The sequence below is a fragment of the Planococcus citri genome, chromosome 4 (genome assembly GCF_950023065.1).
Source record: "Planococcus citri chromosome 4, ihPlaCitr1.1, whole genome shotgun sequence".
Lineage (NCBI taxonomy): Eukaryota > Metazoa > Arthropoda > Insecta > Hemiptera > Pseudococcidae > Planococcus > Planococcus citri.
This window is the reverse complement of record NC_088680.1, coordinates 36773479-36800819: the sequence shown is the minus strand read 5'-3', so window position 1 is coordinate 36800819 and position 27341 is coordinate 36773479. Positions and strand designations below refer to the sequence as shown.

General features: G+C 33.5%; 3 protein-coding genes and 1 long non-coding RNA gene across 4 annotated transcripts; 1 reads left to right on the top strand and 3 right to left on the bottom strand.

Annotated features, from left to right (window-relative positions):
* Positions 1–20: 20 nt before the first annotated feature.
* Positions 21–11118, bottom strand: LOC135843822 (lipase 3-like). The gene is made up of 8 exons (XM_065361845.1): positions 10706–11118; positions 2342–2540; positions 2124–2238; positions 1595–1832; positions 1354–1512; positions 1182–1266; positions 666–808; positions 21–577 (listed from the first exon to the last, which is right to left on the bottom strand). Exons 1-8 carry the CDS (start codon positions 10850–10852, stop codon positions 401–403), a joined length of 1263 nt encoding a protein of 420 aa, XP_065217917.1. The 5' UTR covers positions 10853–11118; the 3' UTR covers positions 21–400.
* Positions 2551–6509, bottom strand: LOC135843820 (uncharacterized). Its single transcript, XM_065361843.1, has 2 exons — positions 6055–6509; positions 2551–5814 (listed from the first exon to the last, which is right to left on the bottom strand). The coding sequence occupies exon 2, from the start codon at positions 5777–5779 to the stop codon at positions 3512–3514; it is 2268 nt and encodes a 755-aa protein (XP_065217915.1). The 5' UTR covers positions 5780–5814; positions 6055–6509; the 3' UTR covers positions 2551–3511.
* Positions 11119–11544: 426 nt separating the features above from the next.
* On the top strand, positions 11545–26398 carry LOC135843821 (putative fatty acyl-CoA reductase CG5065). Its single transcript, XM_065361844.1, has 10 exons — positions 11545–11690; positions 16446–16529; positions 16905–17108; positions 17187–17438; positions 17680–17825; positions 17902–18011; positions 18109–18301; positions 20746–20991; positions 21079–21339; positions 25611–26398. The coding sequence occupies exons 3-10, from the start codon at positions 16914–16916 to the stop codon at positions 25699–25701; spliced, it is 1494 nt and encodes a 497-aa protein (XP_065217916.1). The 5' UTR covers positions 11545–11690; positions 16446–16529; positions 16905–16913; the 3' UTR covers positions 25702–26398.
* LOC135843826 (uncharacterized) lies at positions 15760–16256 on the bottom strand. The gene is made up of 2 exons (XR_010558388.1): positions 16087–16256; positions 15760–16007 (listed from the first exon to the last, which is right to left on the bottom strand). It is a non-coding gene; the product is annotated as an uncharacterized LOC135843826 (long non-coding RNA).
* Positions 26399–27341: the final 943 nt, after the last annotated feature.

Below are 27341 nucleotides of genomic sequence, written 5' to 3'. Positions count from 1 at the left end.
AAAAGAAAAACTCCATAAAGTACATTCACTTGCATGTTATCTTCACTCATGCATTTACATTCTGAAGTAGATAGGTACTTACTACTTATCCAATAACAAATCAACTTTTTCAGCACATTCGAGAAATAGAAATTAAATACACATACAAGAAGACTGAACGTCAACATTTTCAGAATTGAGAAAAAAAATAGGCATCGTGAGAGTACTTTTGTCACAAACCGAACAATAACATGAAATTTTGCGAGCACGAAGGTATAATATAATTATAAAATTAACACGTAAAAACAGTCAAACAAAAAACATATTTAAATCATAATCTTAAAGGTACGAACATCCAGGTAACATAGGTGCATTATTTCGCTATCGCTAGATTAAAAATTAATGAGATTGATTCATCGAATTAAACTAGGAGAGTGCTATTCAAAGCAGAGAATTTATTCAAAAGTTTGATTACTCTTTTATACACTAAATCCTTGGCATCGATGGCGAACAAAAAATCCATATGATTGAAAGATGACAAAGGTACTTTATACTTATCCACAACATTCGGTAACTTATCAATCAGTTTGACTACATCCTGCAAAATTATTGAAAAAGATTAGTACATCAGTCGGTATCGGAAAGGTTACCTATTAACGTTAATGAGTGTCAGATAATAACTGCACCTCTTTCTGAGAAAGCCAATCATTCTGAGCCCAAAATAAAGCCACTGGAGCGCTGATCTTCCTTAAATTGTACGCAGGGGGTATCTTGTTTCTGTATAGTTTGAGATTATGCAGTGAACCCCAGTCGAACCAACGAAAATCGCCTAGAATATGCATTATTTACAAATTCATTAATCATTGTTTGACATTTCATCGAAGGTACAATGGATAAGACGTTTTACGATGAAACATTCTGAAAATATTTGCATTGATTTTCAATCCTGGAATTTAAAGAAAAAAATGGTCGCAATTTTTTTCCATGTACCAACTAAAAAAGGGCAAGTACAATAATTCTTACCATGCTTCTTAAAACGTAACGTCTACGTTGATAATTTCTAATTTTAAAAAACCCAATGCGAAAAAAAAAACTTATTAAAATAAATGCGACCTTCTCGCCTTCTCTAATTACAGGATAGGCAAACAAATTTACACGTACGTAGTGATAGTTGCGTTGTGATTGTGAAAACTCTTACCCACCTGTTTCAACACTTTGCCCGTAATGAACTAAACTATTGGTTGAAGTTCCTGCCGGAATGTGACTAAATATGATTGGTAATGTCGTCTGAAAAATGCACGCAAGAGTCACAATAAGTTATATAGAAAAATTTGAGCGAATTTTAACGCTAAGCAGAATGTATTGATTTCATACTTTATTTAATTGCTGGGAATCATAACCAGCGATAAGGAAGAGGATATTCTTACAAATATACTGAGTTATGGCTTTATCGTAACACAGCTGGCTTCCATAATCGGTAATTAATCTTCCATTAGGAATAAATTCGTATAGACCGGCGGTATTCATAATTCTCTGGAACCGAATGCACATTTTAAAATAGTATTTTGATGTATCGGTAACGCCGAATATTTTTTTAAAAAAGTTTTCGACTTACACCCAAAGGTCCATAGAGAACTCGAAATACAGAGCTTTTAATATGTCCCATGTAAGCAACAGGTGATAAACTGATCATCAGACGTATTTTCGAGTTATACTGAGGTCTTACAGAAGCCATAACGTAGAACATCGTCGTGCCCATGGAATGTCCCACGTAAATTAAATCTTTTTGTTTGGTTGCTGCGAGAATGTAATCGATGGATGCTGGAAGATCGTAGACGCCCATCTCGTGCCAACTGTAACAGTAAAGATAACGTCTTGTTAACAATTCGCGACAAGATTCAGTATAAATAAAGGGAGAAAAAGAACAACAGGTCACAGGTAACAGTATCTACAGTACAAAATGTTACATAAAACAACTAGGAAACTCGAGGGTGGAATTGGACGAACTGACGGAATACCTGAAAAGGTCAACGCACAGGAACAATAGGTATACCTAAAATACGTATAGGAATCGCCACAACAAAAGAGACCACAAATGAATGGCCTTTCAACATACCCAGGAGATTCATTTATCACTCAAGTACCTGAATTGCCAATACTTGGAATTCTCCGAAGACAGTTTGACGTGTTTTTTAGAATACACCGAACCTCGTGCATTACCCATCCAAACATCGTAGCCGTAGTCCGCTAAAATGTAACCTAACGAAAAAAAAATTGAACAAGAATGTAACCATAATGTAAGATGAATACGTTCCATCATTTCATAGAAGGAAAACCTAGTCAGTAGATTAATTCTACCAACCTAATGCTTTTTCTGGTCCAGTCAAAATGAAAACAGCTGAACTGCATAAAATACAATGATTCAGAAATATAATTGGTCTTCGTTCGTCGTAAGATAGGCCACGTCCAAATGGTATTCGGTGTAATGTGAGAATGTATCCATCTTCGGTGGTGACATTGTGAACTTCAACTGGATAATTATTGCTGTCTATCAGCTGAGGCTGAAGCAAGATAAATTCAAGTTGTTATATTATTAAAATTGGCAATTTTATATTCAACAGTGAAAAGTGCAAAATGAGTGAAAATGGAATTTTAGCAGCGAAAAGCGAACGAACATGTGATGGTTAATGATAGGTATCTTGAAGCTTGAATTAATTAGATATTACGTAAACAGTTTTAAATAGAAGGAGAAACTGAGGAAGAGCTGAAATCTATGAGCATAAGGTATAGCCAAAGAATTTTCTCAGAAAATTGAACAAAAATTCGATGAAAGAAAAGGAAAATTGGAAACCCTATTTTGAGAACTTGGAAAAATTGTAGGTCCCTGAATTTTGGGATCAGGTCGCACGAGATTTCAACTATAAAGTACCTGGGTACCCAAAAGGTTTCCCAAAATCGAAATAAAAATCGAATACGAATAACTCTACGAAAAGTGTTCACGTTTGATGTTCTATGTAGCCGAATCACCAGTGGTAAGAAATCTAGTCAGCTATAAGATTGTCCCATTAAAATCTTCGAAAACGGAGACCAAAAAATAGAAGTTCACTTTCACTTCTACAGTTGAATTTTGTGATTTTTGTAAGAAAACTTGACTAGGTAGTTACCTCGTTGAAGTGAACTAAAATTCTTTTCAGGTCATCAAAATTTTAAAATACTTTATCTTTACATTTTTTGAATTATTCACTCAACCTTTTCAAGTACCTACCAAGAATGCCAACATTACTACAAGACTATAAAACGAGAGACATTATTTCACATCAAAAATTATATCGTACCAAATTTTAACAAAAATAAAAATCGAATCGTTAGGTATTAAAAAAATAACACAGCATGCTTACTCGTTAAAAAAAAAAGAAACAAAGATGATGAAAAATCACTACAAACTAAAATAAACAACATCAAATGCATTTAAATTCGATTCATACTTCATAGAATACAGTGATTAGTAAATCGACTCGAAACAAAACAGAAATCACAAAAATTCAACAATCGCGTGACAACTATAATTAATCTTGAATTGGGTAATAAGTTCTTGATCATTTTCGAAACACCAATGGATAATATTTTTCAAAATTTCTGTCTTTTTTCTGTCGATTATCGTATCAATCACATTTATCTTCTTCGATAAAAACACCGCGTTGATTTTATACCGCTTGATCTCCTCCTTGGATTCGAAATACCAATTCAACAAGGCATTCAAATTTTCAAAATTACATTTACTCCTGAGCGAGGTCTGGTGAGATGATACGAATACAGCCTTCAATAATAAATCCGCAAAAATATTATCGATAGGTAGCGAGCTCTTGAATTCAGACATATTCACTTCGAAATGCAAACACCATTTGACAAAGCCATTCCATTGATTCATTCTTAGTTCGGAAAAGGTACCATTTACGAAGATATTTTTAAAATTCAGCAATAACTTTATCTTGATGTCTTGCAGATCTGCTGGTTGAACGAATAATAGCTCCACTACTGTTTTGAATTGGACAAATTTACCATCGTTTATGTCATGGAAGCACCTTTCGATTACATCATTATGCAAGATGACATCTTTCTTCAATTCAACGGCGGCTATTGGATTCGATAAACATTTATCGATGACTTCGATAATATCATCTCTGACACCGTAATGAAAGTTGGAGATGCAGATGAACTTCAAGATTTGCTTCTTGTAATCGATGATAGTTTTCGAGTCTGGCAAATTATTGATCAAAACGGCGTTCAACGAGTCAAAGTCGCGTTTTCTAATCAAATCTTTACAGTGTATTTTAATTTCACGACTGTTCAAAATGGTACTTTTGAACTGGGAAATTTGACCAACATCGGACGTACACGATCGAAGGAACTGATGTAGTAAACTCGCATCGTACAACTTGACCAATATTTTGCAAAAACGAGCGAATTCCGCTTGGTCGAATAAATGAGCTTTAGATGCGTCTTCGGCGTCTGATAACATTCGAGTGATCAGCTTCACGCGATCGATATTCGGGTGCGGGAAATCGTTGAACAAAAAATAGTCTAGAATGCAATATTCTTCGTTATTCAAAGTATAAGTTCGTAGCTCATTCGAAGCGTTGGTCCAAATATAGAAAAATAAAAATTCGACGTTTTTCATTTTACTCTCATCGTTTTCTATATCAGCGTTGTGAAGCAGCGTCAAAAAATCGTCGATCAGTTTACAAAAATTGCCCGAGGTGACTGAGTTTTGATAACGGTTCCATATTTCCATCGCGTATTTCCTGTACGAGGGTATTTTGACGTAGTTGAAGATGACGGTTGTCGAACATGATGTAAGAACGCGATCTCGTTGAGAAAGATTGAGTTTCGAGAGCAGAGCTGTTTGAAATTTGATACCGTATTTACGTATAAGATACTTAGCTTTGTTCACCTGTTCTTCGGGTTTCAGTCGATCGAAAAAGTACTCTATAGCTGCCCAGTTATTGACACGAGTTCTAGTCAACATGTAACTTTCGACTGAAACAGCATCGCCGATATTGATCTTATGCATTTCGTCTCTCACCCAACATGTCCAATAGTACTCGAGCGGATATTCATGGAACGTCAACCCGATTGAATTCTGCTCACTAATCGCACCAGGCACGCGTTTAATTTCGTCTTCAAAGCAATACGCACACATGAGTCGAAACCTTTGAATATCTTTCAACTGGGGTAAAGCTAGCACATTTCGAGCAGTGGATAAATAATCGATTGTCACATCCGGTCTCCAAACAATCACGCCGATTATTTCGTTAATCATGTCGAGATCGATGATCAAGTAGAAAAGGCGTTCTTCGTGATAACACAGCCAATCGATTAATTGACGTTCGATAATACTCGGATATTTTCCAACAACTTCTCGAAGCTGTACCGGTAATGGAATTTGTTGAACGGAGGTTTCAATACGTTTTCGTAATGCTTCCAGCTCAACAAATGTTCGATGACTTCCGGCTGTGCTTTTGAATCGATGAATGTAAGATTCGTCCAATTCATCTCCATCGAATACTTCTGAATAATCGGGATCACGATTGGAATCCTCGCAAGGAAACAGGATATGTTCCAAGTTGCGTTCAATGCGTAAATATTCGTGAAACCATAACGATAAGGCTACTTTAGCAGCTGATATGTCTCTCAAAGGCGGAGGCGATTTAGCAGTACAGATGAAAAAGGCATCGTAGTCTTCGCTTTTTTTCTGTTTACAATCTGGCTCGTCCATGCTAGTGGCTTTTCTTTTATTCATCGCGAAGTATTCGCTCGGCGTAATTAATCATAGATCTGAAATATCAAAAACATATATGTAGTCGTAAAAGTTTCAAGTAATATAAGGGATACATGAAAATCAGATCACACGTCAAAATGCAGTTATGTCAAAGCCATCCATCGGCTAGTACCAGAATTAAAGATCTCAGATTTGTGGCAATGTTGATACATTGTGCTCAGCTTTTTTCAATTTTCGATTTGGATGGCGTTCACAGGACTCCATTTGTTTATTTATGCAATGAATCATATGTATACCTAAAATACTGCAGTCTGTAATAACGAATAATTATGCACGCATGAAGAAGGTAACTCGAAATGCATTTGCAAAGTGCAAATGATAACAATGAATTGGTAACGAAATATACCGTTGTCACTAAATACAATATACTTATACAAAGTTGAAAACACCAAAAGCTATAATAAAGTAGAATAACAAGTAATACATCTCAAAAAATCTCGATCACTGATTTAAGATGATGTTGATGATTAAAAAAACTACCCGATAAAAAAATGACAAAACTTAGGATGATGAATTTAGTGAAAAAAAGTAATCATCGATGAGATGACCGGAAATACCGGAATGAACCGAGGTAAAGCCGAAGATGATCGATGACGATGAGCGACGATGACCTGCGACCTGCGATGACCATACAGTCCATACAGTATGAGTATGATCCACCTTAAGGTGTATTTTGTACATGCTCACAGCAATCAAAATATACCTAAAGGTGAATTACTTGATCAATGCGCCAGTGCTCATCCAAGCACCACGACAAGAAAATTTAAAATGAAAAAAATGAATGCAATTTTTATTTTTTTAAATTTCTACCATTCTTGCGGATCCGGCCACAGTAATAATTAATAAATTTAAATTATAAAAAAGAAACATTTGTCAAATCAAAATCAAAAAATCATCACTCCAGTCCAGTCTACCATTCCATCATCATTAATCAATTGGCAACCAAAGTCAAGACAACCCCATAGAATAGAGAATAGATCTATTCCTCATCAGGTCCTTATTCCTTACTCCTTCCTCCATCATCTCTGCCGGAGCCGGAATAACCGAAAAGCGGAAAGTTTCATTACATTACATTTCATTTTTCAAGTTGGAAAAAATTCTCTCTAAATTTTGGTTTGAAAAATTATATCTTTGAAATATTCTTTTTTCATTACTCATCCAAGTTACACTTGAGTTTGAGTAACAACGTCGAACGATTGAAGAATCTCCATGTTTTCAATGTTTCTCATGAATTATTAAATTAAAATTTTCAAAATTATTCCATTCGTGTATCGTAATTGTGAACAATACGTATCTAATCATAGGCGAACACTTCCACGAAACTCACGAAAGCAACCCCACCACAGCCACACATGATGTCAAAAGCGTTACCTAGGTAATATTTAAGATTTAAAGGAATAATGTTTCTCAAACAAACGGAAAACTAATATTCGATAACAAAAATTTGTATGTAATAACCAAGACATTCAAGAAACCTAAAAACATAACTTATGTGCTTTAGAGAGAGAGAGAAGGAAGGAATCTGTGTTTTCTTCAGTGATTCGAAACATCTAATCTAAAACAAAATCTTCAGGGAAAAACAAATGACACACTCTTCAAGTGAGAAGTTGAATGATTTTCAATTTTATTCCCCTCCATTTTTTCTGGTAGGATAAGTACTCAGTTTCTATCAACAATCGATTGTTTGCGATGAAAAAAATTAAAATAAGTACCTAATATAAGAATATCAATAGTTGGAAAAAACGCAAGTATCGAATAAATGTGATGAAAATTTGATTTTTTTATGAAGTTTTTTCAACATTATTTCAAAAAGCAGTTACCTACAAATAAAAACCAAGGCAAGAATTCCTTAAAAAAAAAAAAAAAAAAAAAAAAAATGAAGAGAAACAAAATTCTAGAGTATGGTATGAAATTTCCTACTTGTAGAGAAGGATTTGTTTTTTAGGAATCAAAAGACTCTATATTTTTGAGATATTTAAAAAAAAACGAGATTTTTTTTAAAAATTAATAAATAAAAATGAAACGAAGGCAAAATTGTGTGAAAATTGCTTAAAACTTGTTTCAAAAAAACATGTCTACCTACCTACTTATTTAACAAGAATTGAAAATAAGTAGAAATAGATAAAACACATGAAAAAATTTGATCAATGTTTGACGAATGTTGCTAAAAAGGTGTGGTGGTAGATTACATACATACATAAAATTTAAAACAACTCGAAATTTAAAAAAATAAACTTCTCATTTTTAAAAATACATAATTGCTATTTTTTTTGCAATGATTTTATTTATTTATTGATTGATACCTTATTTTCAATCAACATTCCACATTATTAGTTTAATGAATGCGGGGTGACAATGATCTGTTTTTTCCATCAATTCAAGGTCGCGGAGTCACAATAGATATTAATTTATTTTTTGGTTTCAACTCTCACTGCCTCCAAAGTTTTTGTTCACTACGGAAGGAGGCGAAGGATACCGAAGAGTCAAATTCTGTCTGTCCACCCTCTTGAGGTCATTGACCTCACTGTCTGGCTCGTCAAGGTCGTCTGTCTGTCAGTCTAGTCCATCGAGGTCATCGACCCGTCTCCCTATCTGGTCTTCTAAGGTTATTGACCCGTCTGTCTACCAGTCTGGTTTCCCAAGGTCATTGACCCGTCTGACTTGTCAAAATCGTCGGTCTGCCGGGCCTGCCTGTCTAGCCTCCTAAGGTCATTGACCCGTGAGTCTATATTGCCTGGGTCATTTGTCTGCCTGTCTGACATCTTCAATTTCATTGACCTATCTGGCCGAATCACATATTTTTGTACTGTAAATTATATTTTTCTTCATTTGAAGGAAGCGAAAAACATTTTCCAGCCCCTCTCTTTCTGATTCAAAAAATAAATTTGATAAGTTACTCATCAAAAATTAAAATCACAGAACCCCTCTAAAAAAAATTTAAAATCAAAATCTTGCAAAAATTGTTGAAAAATTGTTGAAGATTACAAGTAACTTACCTACCCACTATTAATTAATGAAAAATCAAAAATCAGGATACTTGAGATAAAATTGTACGAAAATTGCTTGATAGACCGGGCAAATAGCAGTTTTAAAAAGGAAAAAATTGGCACATCAATTTTTTCTTCGGGAATGTGTTCAGATGGACCCCCTGAACTACCAAAAAAAAACCGACCCTCCTACCCCTGGAGCAAATTTTTTTAGGGGTCTAAAACCGGTTGCGATTCACGTTTTTTGCATTTTACTCCGTAAATATTAGGTTTACGATAAAAACTACCATGACAAAAAATGTTCCCCTTCAAATTCTCGATAATTTGATACTACTCTCGATACCCATCCCTCAAGGGGGGTGCCTAAAAAAAGGGGTGGAAAGAGTAGGTGTTTCAAAAAAATGTAAGTCCAGTAAATTAATCAAAATTACCACTTAACATACTCTTCGGTATATCGCACGTCCAGATTCGTTTTTCGAATACATGATTCAGTTGTGTGTTACTTGAAAAATCAAGCATCCCCCACTCACCCCCGGGGAGTGTTGAAGACCAATCAATGGTGGTTTGATTAGTAGTTGGGTGTGTAGACTTTGTAAAAAAAAATTGAGCGAAAACGAATAATATTAAGTGGTAATTTTCATTAATTTACTGGACTTACATTTTTTTGAAACACCTACTCTTTCCACCCCTTTTTTTAGGCACCCCCCCCCTTGAGGGATGGGTATCGAGAGTAGTATCAAATTATCGAGAATTTGAAGGGGAACATTTTTTGTCATGGTAGTTTTTATCGTAAACCTAATATTTACGGAGTAAAATGCAAAAAACGTGAATCGCAACCGGTTTTAGACCCCTAAAAAAATTTGCTCCAGGGGTAGGAGGGTCGGTTTTTTTTTGGTAGTTCAGGGGGTCCATCTGAACACATTCCCGAAGAAAATATTGATGTGCCAATTTTTTCCTTTTCTCCTTCGCTTTTTTACCTTATTTTCCCGCTCTATGAAATGTCATGTAGATAAATTATGAAAGATGACGAAAACTTGATGTAAAACATCACAAAATTTGAGCAACATTTCGAAAAAGTTGCCTGAAATATCAAATAAGTGTTGAACTATTACAGTACCTAGGTAAAATACCTATAATTTGATATTTTCAAAATTGAATGTTTCTCAAAAATTACATAATGTAGGTACCTATTGAAAAATACTGCACAAAATTGGCAGAGAAATTATCAAAAATTGACACAATTTTAGCAAAATTAGGCAATGTTTTGCAAAAATAACAACACTAAAAAACCAAATGCCTTAAAATTTGATGAAATTCATATCTAATATAGAAATTTGAGCAAAAAATAACAATATGAAAGAAAATAATCACTGTTCCGTGTTGTTTTTAAATATTAGTTAGGTGTGTCTACGAACCTCAAATGAATTCTCAAACCATTGGTACCCATTTTTATCATTGAAAGTACACTAAAAATAGCAAAAAAATAAATAAATATGCTTACGAATTGTAGATTTTTAAGGAATATTACGAAATATTTTTGGCTCCAATGAAACACTTATCTCAAAAAGTCACGAATTTCATTTCTGTAAATTTCAATCACTCTCCCTCAAATCAGAAAAAATTCAATGAGGAGTAGGAAATTGATAACTTGGGCAGCAGGTTGAATAATGCAGGAACAGAATGATATCATCACGAGCAATAAATGAACTCGCAGTAGTTTTTACGTACATATTTTCATTTGTAACATTTTTCCAGGACATAAAATAGATAGGTACGACGAATTCATTCTCCATCGATTCTTTATCCCCCAACACCATTTTCACATCACTTCTAAAAGTATGTACCTATTTGCAAAAGCCAAAATTTGTGCAAATGTGCAACATTCGCTAGATTCTCTCACCGTAGACATCTTCGTCTCCACCATGACATCTTCGGAATTCGGCCACAACAGACCCTCGACCGGGCACTGGTACGTCACAACAGCAGCCGCGAAAATGGTAGCTAACATGGTTCTGTGACCCGAACATGCTACGTTAATTATGGTCATCTATCGATCAAATTCACCAAAAAATTTACTCTATTTCGCGAACCGCAGCAGTCGTTCTCGTTATCTCGTTTTCTCGCATACGAGTATATATTTCTAACACCGACACACACTGACACAGCATTACTGGTCATCAGCATGATCTGTAGACTCGGTTGGCAGTTTGCAATCGTTCAATGTTGCATAGAGTCCTCGAAAACTGGCTGGAATAATTACACTTTAAAAACCTGTTCTCCTATCGAAACAACTCAATTTGTTCCTCGTTGACAATACCTACTCGTACGTATGTACATATTTTCGTACTTTTTTTTTTGGAGATAATTGACCGAGTTGTGATGAATGATGAGGGGAGGTACGCAAATTACGCGCGCGTTGTTCGCGGTTTAGGTTTTTTATACCACGTGCCATCTTTACTACAGGTTGAAACGATGAACATCGCCCGAAAGCTTCCACAACCTGTGTCTTAATTACGTCCATAGAAGTATAGGTACTGGTACACCCATTCGACTATTTATTGTATAATTCGGATATGTCATTGCGTAAAGTTTGTTTCTTCTTCTTCGAACGTTCTAGCGACAACGTAAAAAGCACACCGGATAATTAAAAGTAATGATATGTTTTATATTGTGATTTATGAATGTAATGTACCATACCTCTACCTGCCTTACATACAGTATTATGTATTCGTACATTAAATATTTCTTTATTTTCGTCGCCGAAACCGCGTCAAGAGAAGTCGCAGTCGGATCTCGCCGTATAGCCTTGGCTCTGAACTACATTTAGGTAGGTATTTGGTACCATGCTTCGCCGCCTGTATCGAAACATGGAACGGAACGGAACGGTAGGTACCTTCGTGAATGCATTTTTTTATGTACAAAGTTAACTCACCGACCGCACTAGGATGCCAATGGTATTTCCAAGGTTCTGCGTAAAACGACAAAAAACACACGAAATTAACCAAAATGTAACCTTATTTAACCTAATTCAAAGAGTTAAAATGAAATACGTGTAAGCGAATAATGACACACAATACGACAAATTGTCGTCTTTTTAAATCTTTTCATCAGTCTACGTTTACGCCATGATGTAAAAACAAATTACTCGCGAATTGATTTCCATGTTTTTGTTGCTACCTGTAGAGCGACATATTTATGTATGTAGTAGGCCTATTTGACTTTCTGATTGTACATACGTATAGGTACATGTAATATTTTGTTCGCAAATAGGCGTGTAATGTAGTATGACAATGAAGTGTTGGTAACCTTATTTTTTTTTTCTCGTCGCTTAGTTTCAAGTAGGTAGGTACTTGAAAAGAATTAAAGGTAACGCCAACGAAAAGTGAATTTTTAAAAAATCGATAGCGACGTAGGTAATCAATTGGTAGATTGTGCTTGTGCATCATGTACGACAGGTTAATCAGTCACTCGGTCACTGTCTCGAATTTTAAAACCAACCAGTGAAATGTGGCCCCTATGGTCTAATAGCCTGATGGTAAAATTTGTAGCTTCGTATCATTCCCAATCCCCCCCCCCTCCAAAATGATATCAAAAGTGATTTTTTTTTTTTCGTTTAAAATGTTCATAATTGCCAATTTTTGAACGAATTTTTTCAAACATGATAGAAAAGTTCACTCGAAGGCCATTTTTAAAAAAATTTTTAAACTCTCTTTTTTGTTACTTAATGTAAGTTTCTAAATTGTTTAAAATGAAAATTTTTGTTTGCTCTCCGTGCTATAAGAATTAACAGGCGAGAGCCAAATCAGGCTCTAGAACAGTAATTTTATGAACTCCTCATTTTGGTTCTAATGAGCAATATTTTTTTAGGTCACTTGAAAATTTTTCTTTCGCCACTTCACTTGAAAAAATAACAACTCTCAATTCCCATTAAAGCACTTTTGAACTCTCAGAAGGCTCGTATTTTTTTTTTCAATCACGTGGTACTTTTTGGGAGCTTAAAAATTTCCTCAGGCTCGAAGCAAATGCACTCATTGTATGGACCCTCCCTCTTACCTCACTTTTTTCCTACTTATTCATAATTCAATTCTAGTCCGCCAGCCACCCTCACTCACGACAAACAAGTGTATCTACATACTATAGGGTTTCTTTTATTTGACTGGAATGATTTTCATTTTCGGTTTTTTAGTTGATTAATTTTTGGCCAGTCTTTGAATATGCAAGTAGGTCTACCTGATTTTTAAATAAGTAGGTCATTATTTGATTTTGGCAATTTAAACTCTCTTGGTTTTTTACGAGTATTAAAGTTTTTTTGAGCGAATTGAGTTTTCAGCAAGTAGGGCTAAATATAGTTTTTTTTTGTCATTTCACGTCATTTCAAAACTTTTTAAAAGCAATTTTTAGAATTGTATTAGATTTTCAACCATTTTGATGATTCATGCATTCATATCAAAAAAAAAAAAAAAAAAGAATTTAAAATCGAAGTTATTTATTGATTTTTTCTGCAGTGAGAAAACCAGTGAAATTGTATTCAAGATTGCTATGTAATTGGTCATGTTATCTGTAGAAAAATTGAAAATATTGGGGTTTTTAGTTTGTTAAAATTTGCCCTTGAATTTAAATAATTTTGTTTTTTTGGTTTTTCAACAATAACGACCACTAAAATATTCAAAGTTATTATGTACCTAACTACAATTGAACACAATGAATACGTATAGTGGTTTTCTTGGCCACACCTTATAGTTGTTGGTTCTTATGAGAAAAAATTCTCTGAAATCTTGAGTAGCTGGAACACTTCTTCCTCGATACAAATTCTCAAAGAATTAAAAAAATCCAAAACATTAAAATTCCCACATTATACTGAAATTCTTAGATTTTGTTCATTTTCATAGAAAAAAACACAAATAGTTTTGACCTACGTCTCACCTCAGTCACCTCCCCCCCCCCCCCATCAGAAAGTAGAAATTGTTCCCTTACCCCCAAAAATGAGAGAATTCAAAAATGTCAATTTTTACGTTTTTTTTTCTTTTTATACATTGTTTGTACGTAATTTATGGATATTTCAAAAAAGCACTAAGTACATATTTAACTGTTTTGGCCTTCCCCCTCCCACCATGATGAAAAAAATGAACTTTCTCTTCTTCTGTACCCAGAAAAATAAAATTTGAAAAAAAAATAATTTTTGCATTTTTACGTTCTAATTTTTAGATTTAAGTACCTAGTCCAATTTCAGCAGAAAAGTACTACATATTTATGTGGTTTAGACTGCCCCCTTCCTCCTTGGATGGTGAAAGAGTGGAAGTTCCACTCTCAAATTTCCAAGAAATAATTAGATACTTACATATATAATTACAGACCTGCTTAGTGAAAGAACAATTGCATACATATTTTTTATTTTTAAAGTTTTATAATCTACTATTATTACCTACCAAGATACAAATTGCTTGAGAGGGATCGAAAGAAGTTTTTTCTTCAAGAGAGCATTATTTTTAAGAATTTTGACAGGAATTGAAAATTTTTTTACTGACTTCAGTTTCTAATTTTCTGGTTTTTCACAACTTTGGGACGAGGAGAAGCTTCGTAAAAGAGAGTCAAAACTATTTGGGGACCGAGGAAGTTTTTTTTTAAGGAGAAATGGAAAACTATAATATATTGAAAAATTCAACGGTTTGACTTAGATAGGTATTTATTCCATTATTCTTAATTTTTTCATTGGGGGGAGGGGAGGGGACTCATGGCACGACTTTTTTCTAGACAGGAGGAGAATAAGAAATATGAAATTATTTTCTCACCCGAGGTAGCGATTTCAGGTGGTGGGAGAAGGAAATGAAAAAATCCAGTTTTGTGGAATAAAGTTCTAAGTAAGTACCTAACCTTTTTTGTTATCATTTTGTTTAATAAGAGTAGATTGATTTTTAAAAAAATAAAAATAATTAAGGTGCTATGCTATGGGTAAATTAATTATCAAAGGTGTCTCAAGATTTCAATAGTTTATTGCCCTTACGTTAGTTCCTTGAATTTCCAAGATAGAAAACACAACATATCATTTGTTTTTATTATGTAGTTTCAAGATGTTAAATAAGAATTCACTCACCCTCAAAGTCAACAAAATTCCAACTTTCAAAAATGTTGAGGGACTTGAATAAAAATTTCACTTTTTAAAAATCCAATCACCTGCAACTTCTACAACTTCAGTGATCTGCATCGTAGGCGAATTTTTTTGTTCGTTTCAAAAATTTGGACCAGAAACATGGTCAGAAATTTCAAATTTTGCAAATTTGGGTACTTGGCTCGCCTATTTAATTTCCAGAATAGGCATTCAGAAAAATCGAGAAGGTAGTGGGTGTCCTAATACAGTCAACTTGAGGACAGCTTTCAATTTGAAGAAGAAAGTGGGATGATGAAATGTTCTCTACTTGAAGAATGTGCGAGGTGTTTACGATGTCAATAAAATTTCCAATTTAGACCAATAAAACAAGACAATGGCATAAGTAGGCACTTATCTACCTTTTTCATCCATTTCAAAGTACCTAAATGAAGCAAATTTTTCTCCAACGGAAAAGCTTGAATATCAAACGCATGTATTGAGTAGTAATTTACACATTTTATTTATTTTTTTTTTCAACTTTTTGCGTTACTTATTTATCAAAGTTTTTGACAATTTTTGTAAAATTTAATCCAACCCACGTCTAAAAAAAAATCTGACTAGGGAACTAAAAAAGCTCATTTTGGAAATTAAATGAGCAACATTTTCCGCAATTTTGAAAATTTTCCAACATGGTTCCCGGTAGGTAGGTACATAGGCCCTATACTACAAATAACTTTTTGAAACGAACAAAAAAGGTTTTACGATATGTTACTCTATCCACAAAGTTGATAGAGCTATATGTTCTTAGCAAAAAAATGTATAAACAGTGAGCCCAAATTTCATTTCAATCAAATAAAAAGAATACAACATAGGTTTAGGTAGGATATATTTTACCCCTTCGAATTGATTTCGCCTCGATCGGTGTTGGATTACGCGAGGGCTCCCAAAGTGTGAGCATTATTAAAGAGTAGGTAAGTTGGTAGGTATGTTTATAAATCAACTCATTTTCACTCGACAGTAAAATTTTCCAGTTCGCCGGATGAATTCAGCGAGAAAACGATTCCAAAAAAGTTTTTCTTTCTTCAATACATCACAAAATTCCACAAATTTCAGCATCCTGCGTCACATATGAAAAATTTAGCCTATCTAGAGCAAAATATTACACAAATTTGTGTAAAACAAAAAAAATTACGTACTAATTTAGAAATCACTGACAATGTTCGCAACACGAGCAAAACTAGCACAATCATTACATGTGAACCTTTGTCATGTGAATATGGTTAACCTAACTCTAACAACCATATTTTTTCACTATGGTACAGAACCACATGAGCCAAACTTTAGTACTTAAATAGGTGGACGGAAGTTGAATTGATTTAAACAGCGTAATTCTGTTAATCAGCTCAGTGATGAATTGATAATTAAATGTGTCAAATTACATTTCTATTTTACCAAGTAACCAGCTACGTGCATAGCAGAGGTTAAGGCCACTCTTATATATTACGTCTAACGAATACATTTTCTTCCTTTATCCACACCACTGTTACGATTTCAGAAAAAAAATGTCCGCTGTGAAGTTACCAATTAGTGCGTACTAATCATTAAATTGTGCCATAATTTGTAATTTGCTGAGATCAAGGTAAGCGTTCTGAATTATTTATTATTATAAATGACGCGGCTTTTTTAATCGTCTTTAGTGTTTTTAAATCTCAAGAAAATATACCTACTTCGCGATGAGATTTTTATCTTAATATCTTAGGATTTCTTCAGCAATTTATCTGCAGTATCGATCGTGTGATAATTTTCCAATCAAAAGCACCTTACTATTATATTCGTAATTAGAAAAAGTAAACTCGATTGCGTTGATTAAAAATAGCCTGCAACTAGGTAATTGTCCAGCACTGACCTATATGTCGAGTTCACCAACGTTTATAGTACCTTTACCTATTTATAATTATTAAATAGGTGCCCATTGTGCAATTAAATCGGAACAATAAAATCAATCGTTTTGTAGATCACCACAATGGAAGATTCGATCGAACATTTTTACGATGGAAGGTCCGTATTTATTACCGGAGGGACGGGATTTATGGGTAAAGTACTCATAGAGAAGATACTCAGATCTTGCCCTGGCGTAGATAAAATTTACGTTTTGATCAGACCTTCTAGAGAGGGTAAAAGTCCAGACGATAAATTAAAGGATGTGTTCGATTTACCGGTAAGTAATTTCTCGCAATAGGGTACTTAGTATCTTGACTTGACTTAATTTTTTTGGCTAAATTTGAACTGGTTGTAGCTTTTTGAACCACTGAAAAAATCCCATCCTAGTGAAATATTCAACAAAGTCATTCCAATTACGGGAGATATCAAGAAACTTGGACTTGGGATATCTCCAGAAGATAGGAAAACGTTGATCGACAATGTTAGTGTCATTTTTCATGCTGCAGCTAGTGTCAGGTTTGATGATCCGATACACGAGGCGATTATAATCAATACTAGAGGCACCAGGGAGGTGGTAGCGTTGGCCAAGGAGATCAAAAATATTGCTGTAAGTTTTCTCATTTACAATATTTATTCACATGCAGGAATTGCAGGATGATTCAGATACACGTGACCCCTTCAAAACTGTGAATAGACAACTTATGCTACGTAGAGACGTAGGTAGTTCGTAGTTGTAATATTTACAAGATACCAAACTCGAAGATACCAAATTCTCACTGAATCATTCTGTATAACTGACTAACTATTTGTTTATAAAATAAAATTCATTTTTGTCCCACAATTGGCAGGTCCTAGTTCACGTATCCACCACTTATTGCAACTGCTATCGTAAAATAGTCGAAGAAACGATATACCCAGCTCCGATGAACTGGAAAGAAGCAATATTCATGGCAGAAAATTGCGATCCTGTTTTGACCAACATCTTATCCAAAAAGTAATCTATTTTCAATTTCTTACTCGTAAAAACTACTTATCTTCTGTTCAACTAAAGTCATAAATTTTTTTTACAGATATTTGGGAGCATTTCCCAACTCTTACGTGTTTACAAAAAATTTATCGGAGAGTCTTTTGAAAGAAGAATGTAAAGATATACCCACTGTTATATTCAGACCATCGATTGGTGAGTTCATTCATTGGAAGTCGACTCCATTAACTCATAAGTTCTATTTTGCCTATGGCAATAATCGAATAATGTGAGAATTTGTTTGAAATTTCAGTGATATCTTCGGTCAAGGAACCAGTATCAGGGTGGATAGATAATGTGAATGGCCCAGTTGGATTCATGATCGGTATCGGAAAAGGAATTATTCGAGTGACTTTTACAAGCAAATATACCAGACCGGATTACATGCCAGTGGATATTTCTATCAAAGGGATGCTAGTAGCAGCTTGGAATAAGGCTACGGAAAAGTAATTTAATTTTGATTTTTTTCATTATGATTTTTATCATGAAAACGTTTTTTTCAGCCACGTATTTCGATTACAAAAATTCCATAAATTGAATAAAAAGCAATTAATTCCTAAAAATTAAGGTTGATTATCCTAAATATTGACAAAAATTGTTGAGAAAGTTTACTTCGAGTGAGAAATAACCCAGAAAAATTTTGAGCAAGACAAATAAATTCACTAGACAGCTGAAAAATTGATTTTTACTTCTGCTAAGTACCTACTCCAAAAAATTCTTTCCAACGTTTTTCAAAATTATAAAATGGTGAAATTGGGTTTAAAAATGTTTTGAAACGTTACAACTTTTTTTCATAAAAAAAAGAAAGAACCTCATAGATACAAAACAGGTGAGAAGCTAACAAAGTTTGAAAAAAAAATAGTAAAATTAGAATTAGGTACAAAAAAAAGATGCACTGGATTGACATAGCAGAAGCCAAGGAGGGGGAAGGGGGATTTTCAAACTTCTTTCTTTTGAACACGTATAAAATTCCATTCTGTGTATCTTCAATCAATACACGTGGGTACCTAGTATTCAATAAAAATTTCCAATCTAGGATTTTTCAACACCTTCGAATATTGGCAATGTTTTTTTGTTCGGTTCCTTCCTCACCTTCCCTTTTGAGAGCTCAATTTTGTGTTTGATAAAATTTTCAAATAACCTGCAGTCTCAAAATTCAGAATTCTAATAAATATGCCAAAAAAAAAAACAAAAAAAAAGATTCGATTGGACCTCTAAAATTTTTTAGACAGTATAACGTAATATGTACCTATAATTTTTGTAGGGCATTTGAGGCTCATTTTCTAGAACAGTAATAATAATTTTTAAAAAAATAACTAGGTACCTATATTTCAAGGTACTTTTTTGAAAACATTTCGAAAATAGACAAGAAATTTGATTATTTATAAATTACAATTTGGGAATCATTTTTTCTACTTTATTATTTCCATTTTTCTGGGGATTCAGTGCCTTTTCCGTCATTATTACAATTTTTTCACAACAGATAATAAAACTTGAAAAATACTTATTTGATTACATATTCTCATTCAGAGAGAGTTTAAAATTATTATTGGAATGAATGAAAACATTCACAGAAAATACGATTCCTAAAATCGAATTTTTTGGCAATTTATTAAAAAAAAGCCCAAACTACGTTTTTTTTTTTTTTTTTTTTTTAGTCAATATATAAAATGCAGAATAGGCCTTAAAACCTCTGAAGAATTAAAATATGACAGGGGAAATTTTTTTTAAAATGTTGGTAGGTACCTATTTATAGCTACACCATTCTATTTTATATGTGTACATTGAACTGGATTTTCGTGTAGACAATAGCGCGTTATTTTGTTTTCTCATATTGAAAATAGATTCTAAACTTTTGAAAAATGAAAATGAAAATTTAGAAAAAAAAATATCTACAAAACTTTACAAATCTAATTGATTTTTTTTTTTTTTTGCTAAATCAGAATCTTTGATTGAAAGAGTTGAAAATTTCCAAGACCTACAGCTTTAGGATTGCTCAGTAAAATGTTCACTTTAAATTAATTATCAACCATTATGTGTCACCTGAGTTTAGGAAAGATAAATATTCGAGTGCAGATGTTTTGCACATGAATCTAAGCTCAATTCGCAGAAACTTTCTTTAACAGCCTAACAGGACAAAACAATATATTAAACGATCAAAAAATATCTTAAAGTGTATTTTCAGGTAGAATTTCAGCCTTCAGGTGCTCACTGAAGTTAATTTCCAATTCGTGCAAATTTTTAAAAATTCAAATCTGAGTACCCAGGACTATTTCAGTATTTTTCAAGAAACAAAATCAAAAATTTGGGATTAAAAACTGAAATGTTGTTCGAACGATATTTCAGTCTACTCCCCCTACCCTCCGAATTGATCTGTGATTATTTTAGGTCATTCTGAAGCCTCCAGTATATTATTTGAAGTTCCCAGTTTTCAGACAAGCAAAATAACCCAGATTTTAATTTAGCATCTGGCAACTCAATGACCCGAATTTACTGTTTTTGAGAACTCTCCGATCGGTTTAGATTCCTACTTACAATATTTTTAAAAATTTTTTGTTCTGGTTTAGGTCATTATTTTTCTCTAGAAAAAAGAATAAAAATGCAAATATAGCTCCAGAACACCATGAAACTGCAAATAATCGATCTGAGAGGTCAAAAATCAGATTCAAACTAAATCTCAACTCGATTAAATTTTTAGATCTTCATAAAAAAATTAAATTTTCAGAAGTTGACCAACATTTTTAAAAAAAATGAAATTTAGCACCAGAAAATTCTCTAATGAAGAGTTTTTCCAACCAAAAATTTCTGTTCTTGTTAAGATGATCAAGATAAGTACCTAATTATAAGTATAAGTACACCTGTACTACATTTTTTTAAATCATTTTTTCAGGGGTCCAGGAAAAAAAGAAATCCTCATCATAAACAGTTCCTCCGGTTACAAATCAATCCAACAATGGGAACTAGTCGAAATAGGGATGAAGTTCTCCGATAAATATCCCCCGATCGATTCATTATGGCTTCCAGGAATCTTATTCACCACTGATCCTACCTGTTACTACGTGAACTTGATAATCAAACAAGTCATGCCAGCAATTGTAATCGATTGGATTTTAGCTATAACGAAAAAGAAACCACTGTAAGAACCCATAGTATACTTACTCGAGTGGAAACATTACCACAAACTAATTCTTCTAACCGAGCGATTTCCTTTATCCTGATATAGGCATTTACTCAAAATACAACGTAAAATCTACCGAGCTTCGATGGAACTTTCATACTTCACGGCACAAGAATGGTTATTCATAAACATGAATTTCATGAAGATACTCAATTCGATACCTTCTCAAGACAAAGAAGCTTTTGATTTCGCTTTCGACGACATCGATCCTTGCGAATACTTGAGAGATGGCATTATCGGAGGCCATAAGTATCTGCTCAACACCGATATTACCTCTTTACCAGCAGCGGTCACCAGAGTAAAAAGGTACGACTACACAACATTTTCAACCTCGTGAACTTATTACGCACACTTAGGCAGGCACTGGCACTAGGCACTAGTTCTCTAAATCCCAACTTGACGAGAATGACCAAGCGACCTTACTTTCGCTAGGTCTGCATCGTCGTCGACGTCGCTTGTCGTCGCGTCTACTTCTCGTATTTGCATTTTATTCGTACAATATCTAATAAAAAATATTCGCTATTAATAAATTCCGATGACCTATTAATAAAGTAAATAGCGACTGGTTATTTGCACTTCAAATACTCTCGTATATTCGAGCGACGTCGTCGTTACACCGATCACGTAATTTGAATTCATTACCGTAGCCAATATAGGAGATGAACATGAACGGTGCACGAGTACGTACAACTTGCAACTGTCATGTGACCGCAACTAGGTGTTTGTTTACCTTTAACTACTTATATGGAGTTATCTGTCATGCTGAGTAGGTGAAATTTGATGGTTATTTTTTTTTCAAACTCTTCCAAGTTACGTTGAAATTTATTTATACGGGCAGATATTTACTTTTACGATGAGCTCAAGGAGGTGCAGGAAAATCTCAAGAGTATCTATAAGTACATTATACATATACAAGATGAGTCGTGGAATCTCATGCTTATGCATGTGTACATATGTTGTCCATGTAAATGTGCTTATATACCTGCATCTACCTACATAACACTTCCAATTTCAGAGTTTATCCAGTATTGTTTAGAGTACCTACCTAACTGTTTTGCATGATTTTAATTGAAATTATTACTTTCGATTTTATGGGCATGGAATCAATAATGTACTTACGAGTGTACTTGTACTATTACTGATGATTTTATTCTCAGCTAAGATGACCCCGAATTGATTAATATGTACCTAGATTTAGTAGGTAGTCTAAAGTGAACCCAAAGAAAGAAAAAATTTCATTTCAAGCAACGTTTTCCCTATCTCATTCGCTTCGACCAATTTCTAAAAATCACTCAGTGCGAGCAGATATTTTTTTCAAAAATATCGAAATTTTATTTTAAAAAATAAGCAAAGAAATAGTTACCTAAAATAAAATTACTGAAAATTAATTTGTAGAGACTTTAACCAGATTCTCAAAATGTGAAATTTGATACGGCAACATATCGAATGAGAATGTAATAATTGTGGCATATCTGAAAATCGAAGGAGAAACAAACGTGAGACGAATAAGTACGTCGCGTGATTTTTATACAAAATAATGACCTTAGAAAAATGGGAACAGGTACTTTGGTATTTGTTCACCACAAAAACCAAAATTCGAGAACACTCTTTGAGGTCAAAATTTTTCTTCAAGGATGAAAAAATAATTTTACAAGAAGTAAGAAGACGTGTAATAAATCTCGAGCTTTTATAAAAATGAAATTTTTGTAATTTAGGTGAATTGTAATGAATGGAAAGAATGAGAAATGAAACAACTTTAAATGCGGTATGCCGAAATATGTTCGCTTTGATTCCCCCTTTCCCCTCCCTCATCAACAAATAATCTCAAAAAATCTACATTTCTGATTTGAATTCAGCTACGAAGAGTAAATATGATTTTGGGGTTATTTTACCAAAAAAAAAAAAAAAAAAAAATAGAAATTGGATAAAATTTTACCAAATTACAAAAAACTCAAAAAAAAACTGATACCAAACGAAATAATAGGTAAAAATTGTGCATTAATTTGTTTCATCCTTGCACAATCTAGGAGAACGAAAAGTTGTGGGGGAATGCTGTTACTACATATCAGAAAAGGGTGAACGTGAATTTTCATACCTACATTATAAAATGTTTAGAAAACGAAGGCCAGATTATGTACATATTCTTACTAAAATTTAGTGACAAGAAAATCTGCAAATATTCAGACAGAAAAACTTGATACAAAAACATCTCGCGATGAAAAAATCTAGAGCCCAAAAATCTTGAAATCTCAATGAGATTGAAATTCATATCTTGAAACCTTAAAGACAAAAAAAAACACAAGACATAATTTTAAAATCAAAAAAATCCAAAAATCTCCAAATCTTGAGAGTAAAACATCTTGAAAATCTTTGGACCGAACATTTTGTATCTAAATGAGACTCAAGTAGGTACATATCTTGAAACCTTGAGACAGAAAAATCTCAAGATCAAAAAATCATGGAATCAAAAAATTTTTGAAATTTAAGAGACAAAAAATCTCTAGATGAAAAGATTCTGAAAGAAAAGTCCTAAAACATAGAAGAAAATCATGATATCTCTACTTGAAATCCCGAGACTTAAACATACTAGAAATCTTAGATAGAAAAACTTGATATGAAAAAATAATAAAATCATAGGAACACAAAAGTCATCAGGGTATGAAACGTTACTTTTCGATGTTCTGGTGAATCCTGATGACTTCTGGTGAATCAGTCATCAAGATTCACCAGAAGTCACCAGGTTTACAAAATCGCTCAAATATGGCCACTTCTTGGTGAATATTTCACCACAAAGTCACCAGGGTATAAAATATGATTTTTCAATGTTCTGGTGAATCCTGGTAACTTCTGGTGAATATGTCACCAAGACTCACCAGAAGTCACCAGGTTTACAAAATCGCTCAAATACGCATCTGGTTAATCAGTCACCAACATTGTTCACCAGAAGTCATCAGGTTTACAAAATTGCTCAAATATGGCCACTTCTTGGTGGATCTGTCACCACAAAGTAAACAGGGTATAAAATATGACCTTTCCATGTTCTGGTGAATCCTGGTGACTTTTGGTGAATCAGTCACCAAGACTCACCAGAAGTCACTACGTTTACAAAATCGCTCAAATATGGCCTTTTCTTGGTGGATCTGTCACAAAAAAGTCACGAGGATACAAAATATTACTTTTCAATGTTCTGATGAATCAGTCACCAAGATTCACCAGAAGTCACTAGATTTACAAAATCGCTCAAATACAGCCTTTTCTAGGTGGATTGGCCACCTAAAAGTCACCAGGGTATGAAATATGACTTTTCAATGTTCTAGTGAATCGTGGTGACTTCTGGTGAATCAGTAGTCGCCAAGACTCACCAGAAGTCACCAGGTTTACGGAATTGCTCAAATATGGCCACTTCTTGGTTAATCTTTTACCACAAAGTCAACAGGGTATAAATAAATATGACTTTTCTATGTTCTGGTGAATCCTGGTGACTTGTGGTGATTCAGTCACTATGATTCACCAGAAGTCACCAGGTTTACAAAATCGCTCAAATATGGCCACTTCATGGTGAATTTTTGACCACAAAGTCAACAGGGTATGAAACATGACTTTTCAATGTTCTTGTGAATCAGTCACCAAGAATCACTAGAAGTCACCAGGTTTACAAAATCGCTCAAATATGTCCACCTCTTGGTGGATTTGTCACCAAAAATTTGGATTTCTTCTCTCTAGCTCATTTATTGTTCTAATCACCAACGCGTTTTGAAAACAATTTTCAACATCAGCTAGAAAAGGTGCATTTTTTGGGTTCCAATTTTTTTCATAAAAATTCCCCAAAATCCAAAACTATGATTGGGTAGATACAACTCCAGAAATTTTTTTTTTGGTTATATTCCGATCACCATCCTTCGAATTTGGGAAAATGTCCCAGAATTGCTCCTTTAGTAATGTTTAATTTTTCAAGCTTAATTTTCCTTAAAGACCGAAATATTTAATTTTTTGATTTATTTTTTTTACAAAATATCGTATTATTGAAGTGCGCAGATAAAAATAGAAATGAAAAAAATTGCTCAAGAATAAAAAAAAATACTGACTGACACAATAAAATTATATCAGGATAGAGTGAAACAAAAAAAACATTAAACCATCTCATTAAAAAAAAAATTAAAATCAAGTACTTACTTCTTGATTTACTCTTTTTTTTGTACTGATTGAATAACCAACGTAAGAAAAAATATCTTGGTTTGCTCCCAACTTTCATAAGAAGGGTGGGGGGAGGGTAAAAAAGTTCCGTTAATTTTTGCAATAGTTATCTAGTAGTGATGAACTTCAGGAATGTATAATTCCATCGTTATCAATTATTAATAATACAGACATCTTAAAAATATACTTATACATTCTTTTTTTTTTTTTACATAATTTTGATCTTTCACGTAGACTACGTTAATTTTTATAAACTATTATAGAACCTGTGATAAGATAATTTCATTTTTACACATCTTAGTAACTATAGGTAGGTACTTTCTGATTTTGAAGAGAATTTCCAGAATTATTAAATAATGTCTTTCTTCGTGTATTTATTTCAGGATGGTATACATTCGTAATACACTTCGAGCATTATTTTGGGGATTTGTGATGTGGTACATTTATAGTTATTTTGCCTCCAACGAAGAATAATCAAGAGTACCTGCTTTACAGGCATGTATTCAGATCTTCAGACAAGAGGGGAGTGAGTTGAAAAAATCATAATTAAGTATACTGAGAGCTTGAAGGCATGAAATTTGTTTTGTTTCTTTTTCAACTTTGTTATATTTTATTATTTTTTCGACAAATTAGTTTGTTAGTTTTTTTATTTTTTTCTCACGTTAGATTGTACGATACCTACCCTACTTTACGTTTTTGATGTAGAAAAGTCAATGAATGTCGACTGTCGAGTCTTATGATTTTTACTTCTTCTTTTCCCCTCCTCCTTGATTTGATCTGAATTCAGGCCTGATACTTAATTTTAATTTTATAATTTTATTATGAATAAAGACGTATTTATTAGGGGGAACATAACTTCCCAACATACCACAAGACCAGCTCACAAATAAGTACTCATCTTGACCAATCACGAAAAAATATAATAAAAATCGATTATATTGTATCAAACACTGAAAATGAATAGATAGATAGTAGATACATAAACATTATACCTCCTTTCCTCTCATACTAATGCTTGCCCTAGCTGTACCTACCTAATTCAATCCACCAACCGTTTAATTACCTACACCGATGTAATAATTTAAATTGAATAAAATTATTCGTAAATTATTATCATTAATATGCATATTAATATATTTAAAGAGCTCGTTAATATATTTATTTAACAGTACAGGTTTTAATTTATTACACGAACAAATAACTAGTACTTCCTGGCGGCGTAAATCGTGTACTCGTACATGTTCGGCTCATGTATGCGTATGCACGTATTGACTTAATTACTACAGTAGGTTTTATACCGTTGAAAAAGATGGAAAGAAATAATGTAAATAACAGAGCATGAAATTTACTTTGATTTCAATTAATTAAAACGTCATAGATGTAAAGGCCTGTAGCAGTGAATGACAACTTTCAAAGTATACACTAGATAGGTACCTACTTACGTTCGTAGAGTTGATACGCATAAATAGGCAAGCACCGTGGAGTACTTGGAGAAAAATAACACTGCTACAGTTTGAATTACATTCACGAGTACCTACGTCCATATACGTTGCGTAAATTTATTTTCAATACGAGTTTTTCCGTATACATCCATTATAATTGATATTTTCAACATTGTAATCAAATGAAAAGTTTTCAAATGAAACATTACAAATCGCTTTAACCCGAGGCTTGTGGTTCAAAGTATCTATACACAGAATGTACCTAGAGACCTAGGTGCTTCCCAAGAGCACCGAGGAAAAAAACACGTTCGCCAACAATCGCAGCTTTTTAGTTTCGCTGGTGCCCTTACTCGCGAGTTACAAATTATACATTTAGTTGACGTTAAGCATTTAAAATTTATTCACGTTTTACGGTTTAAGGTGCATGTCGAACAGCTCCGGGTTATAGTTCTAGTTTTTTTTTTTTTTGTTACGTCTTTCTTAATCTTCTCACCGTACGAATGCTCGAATAAAGTTTTTACTCTTCCGAGAATATCACAAACGATTTACTATTTGTTGGCCTAAATCAAAGGTACAGTAATAAAGATTCGAGTGACTGGCCGATAGATTTGGAGGAGATGTGAGGATATATAGAAATATTAACGGGAGTGACTAAGAGTTGAAACTATCCTC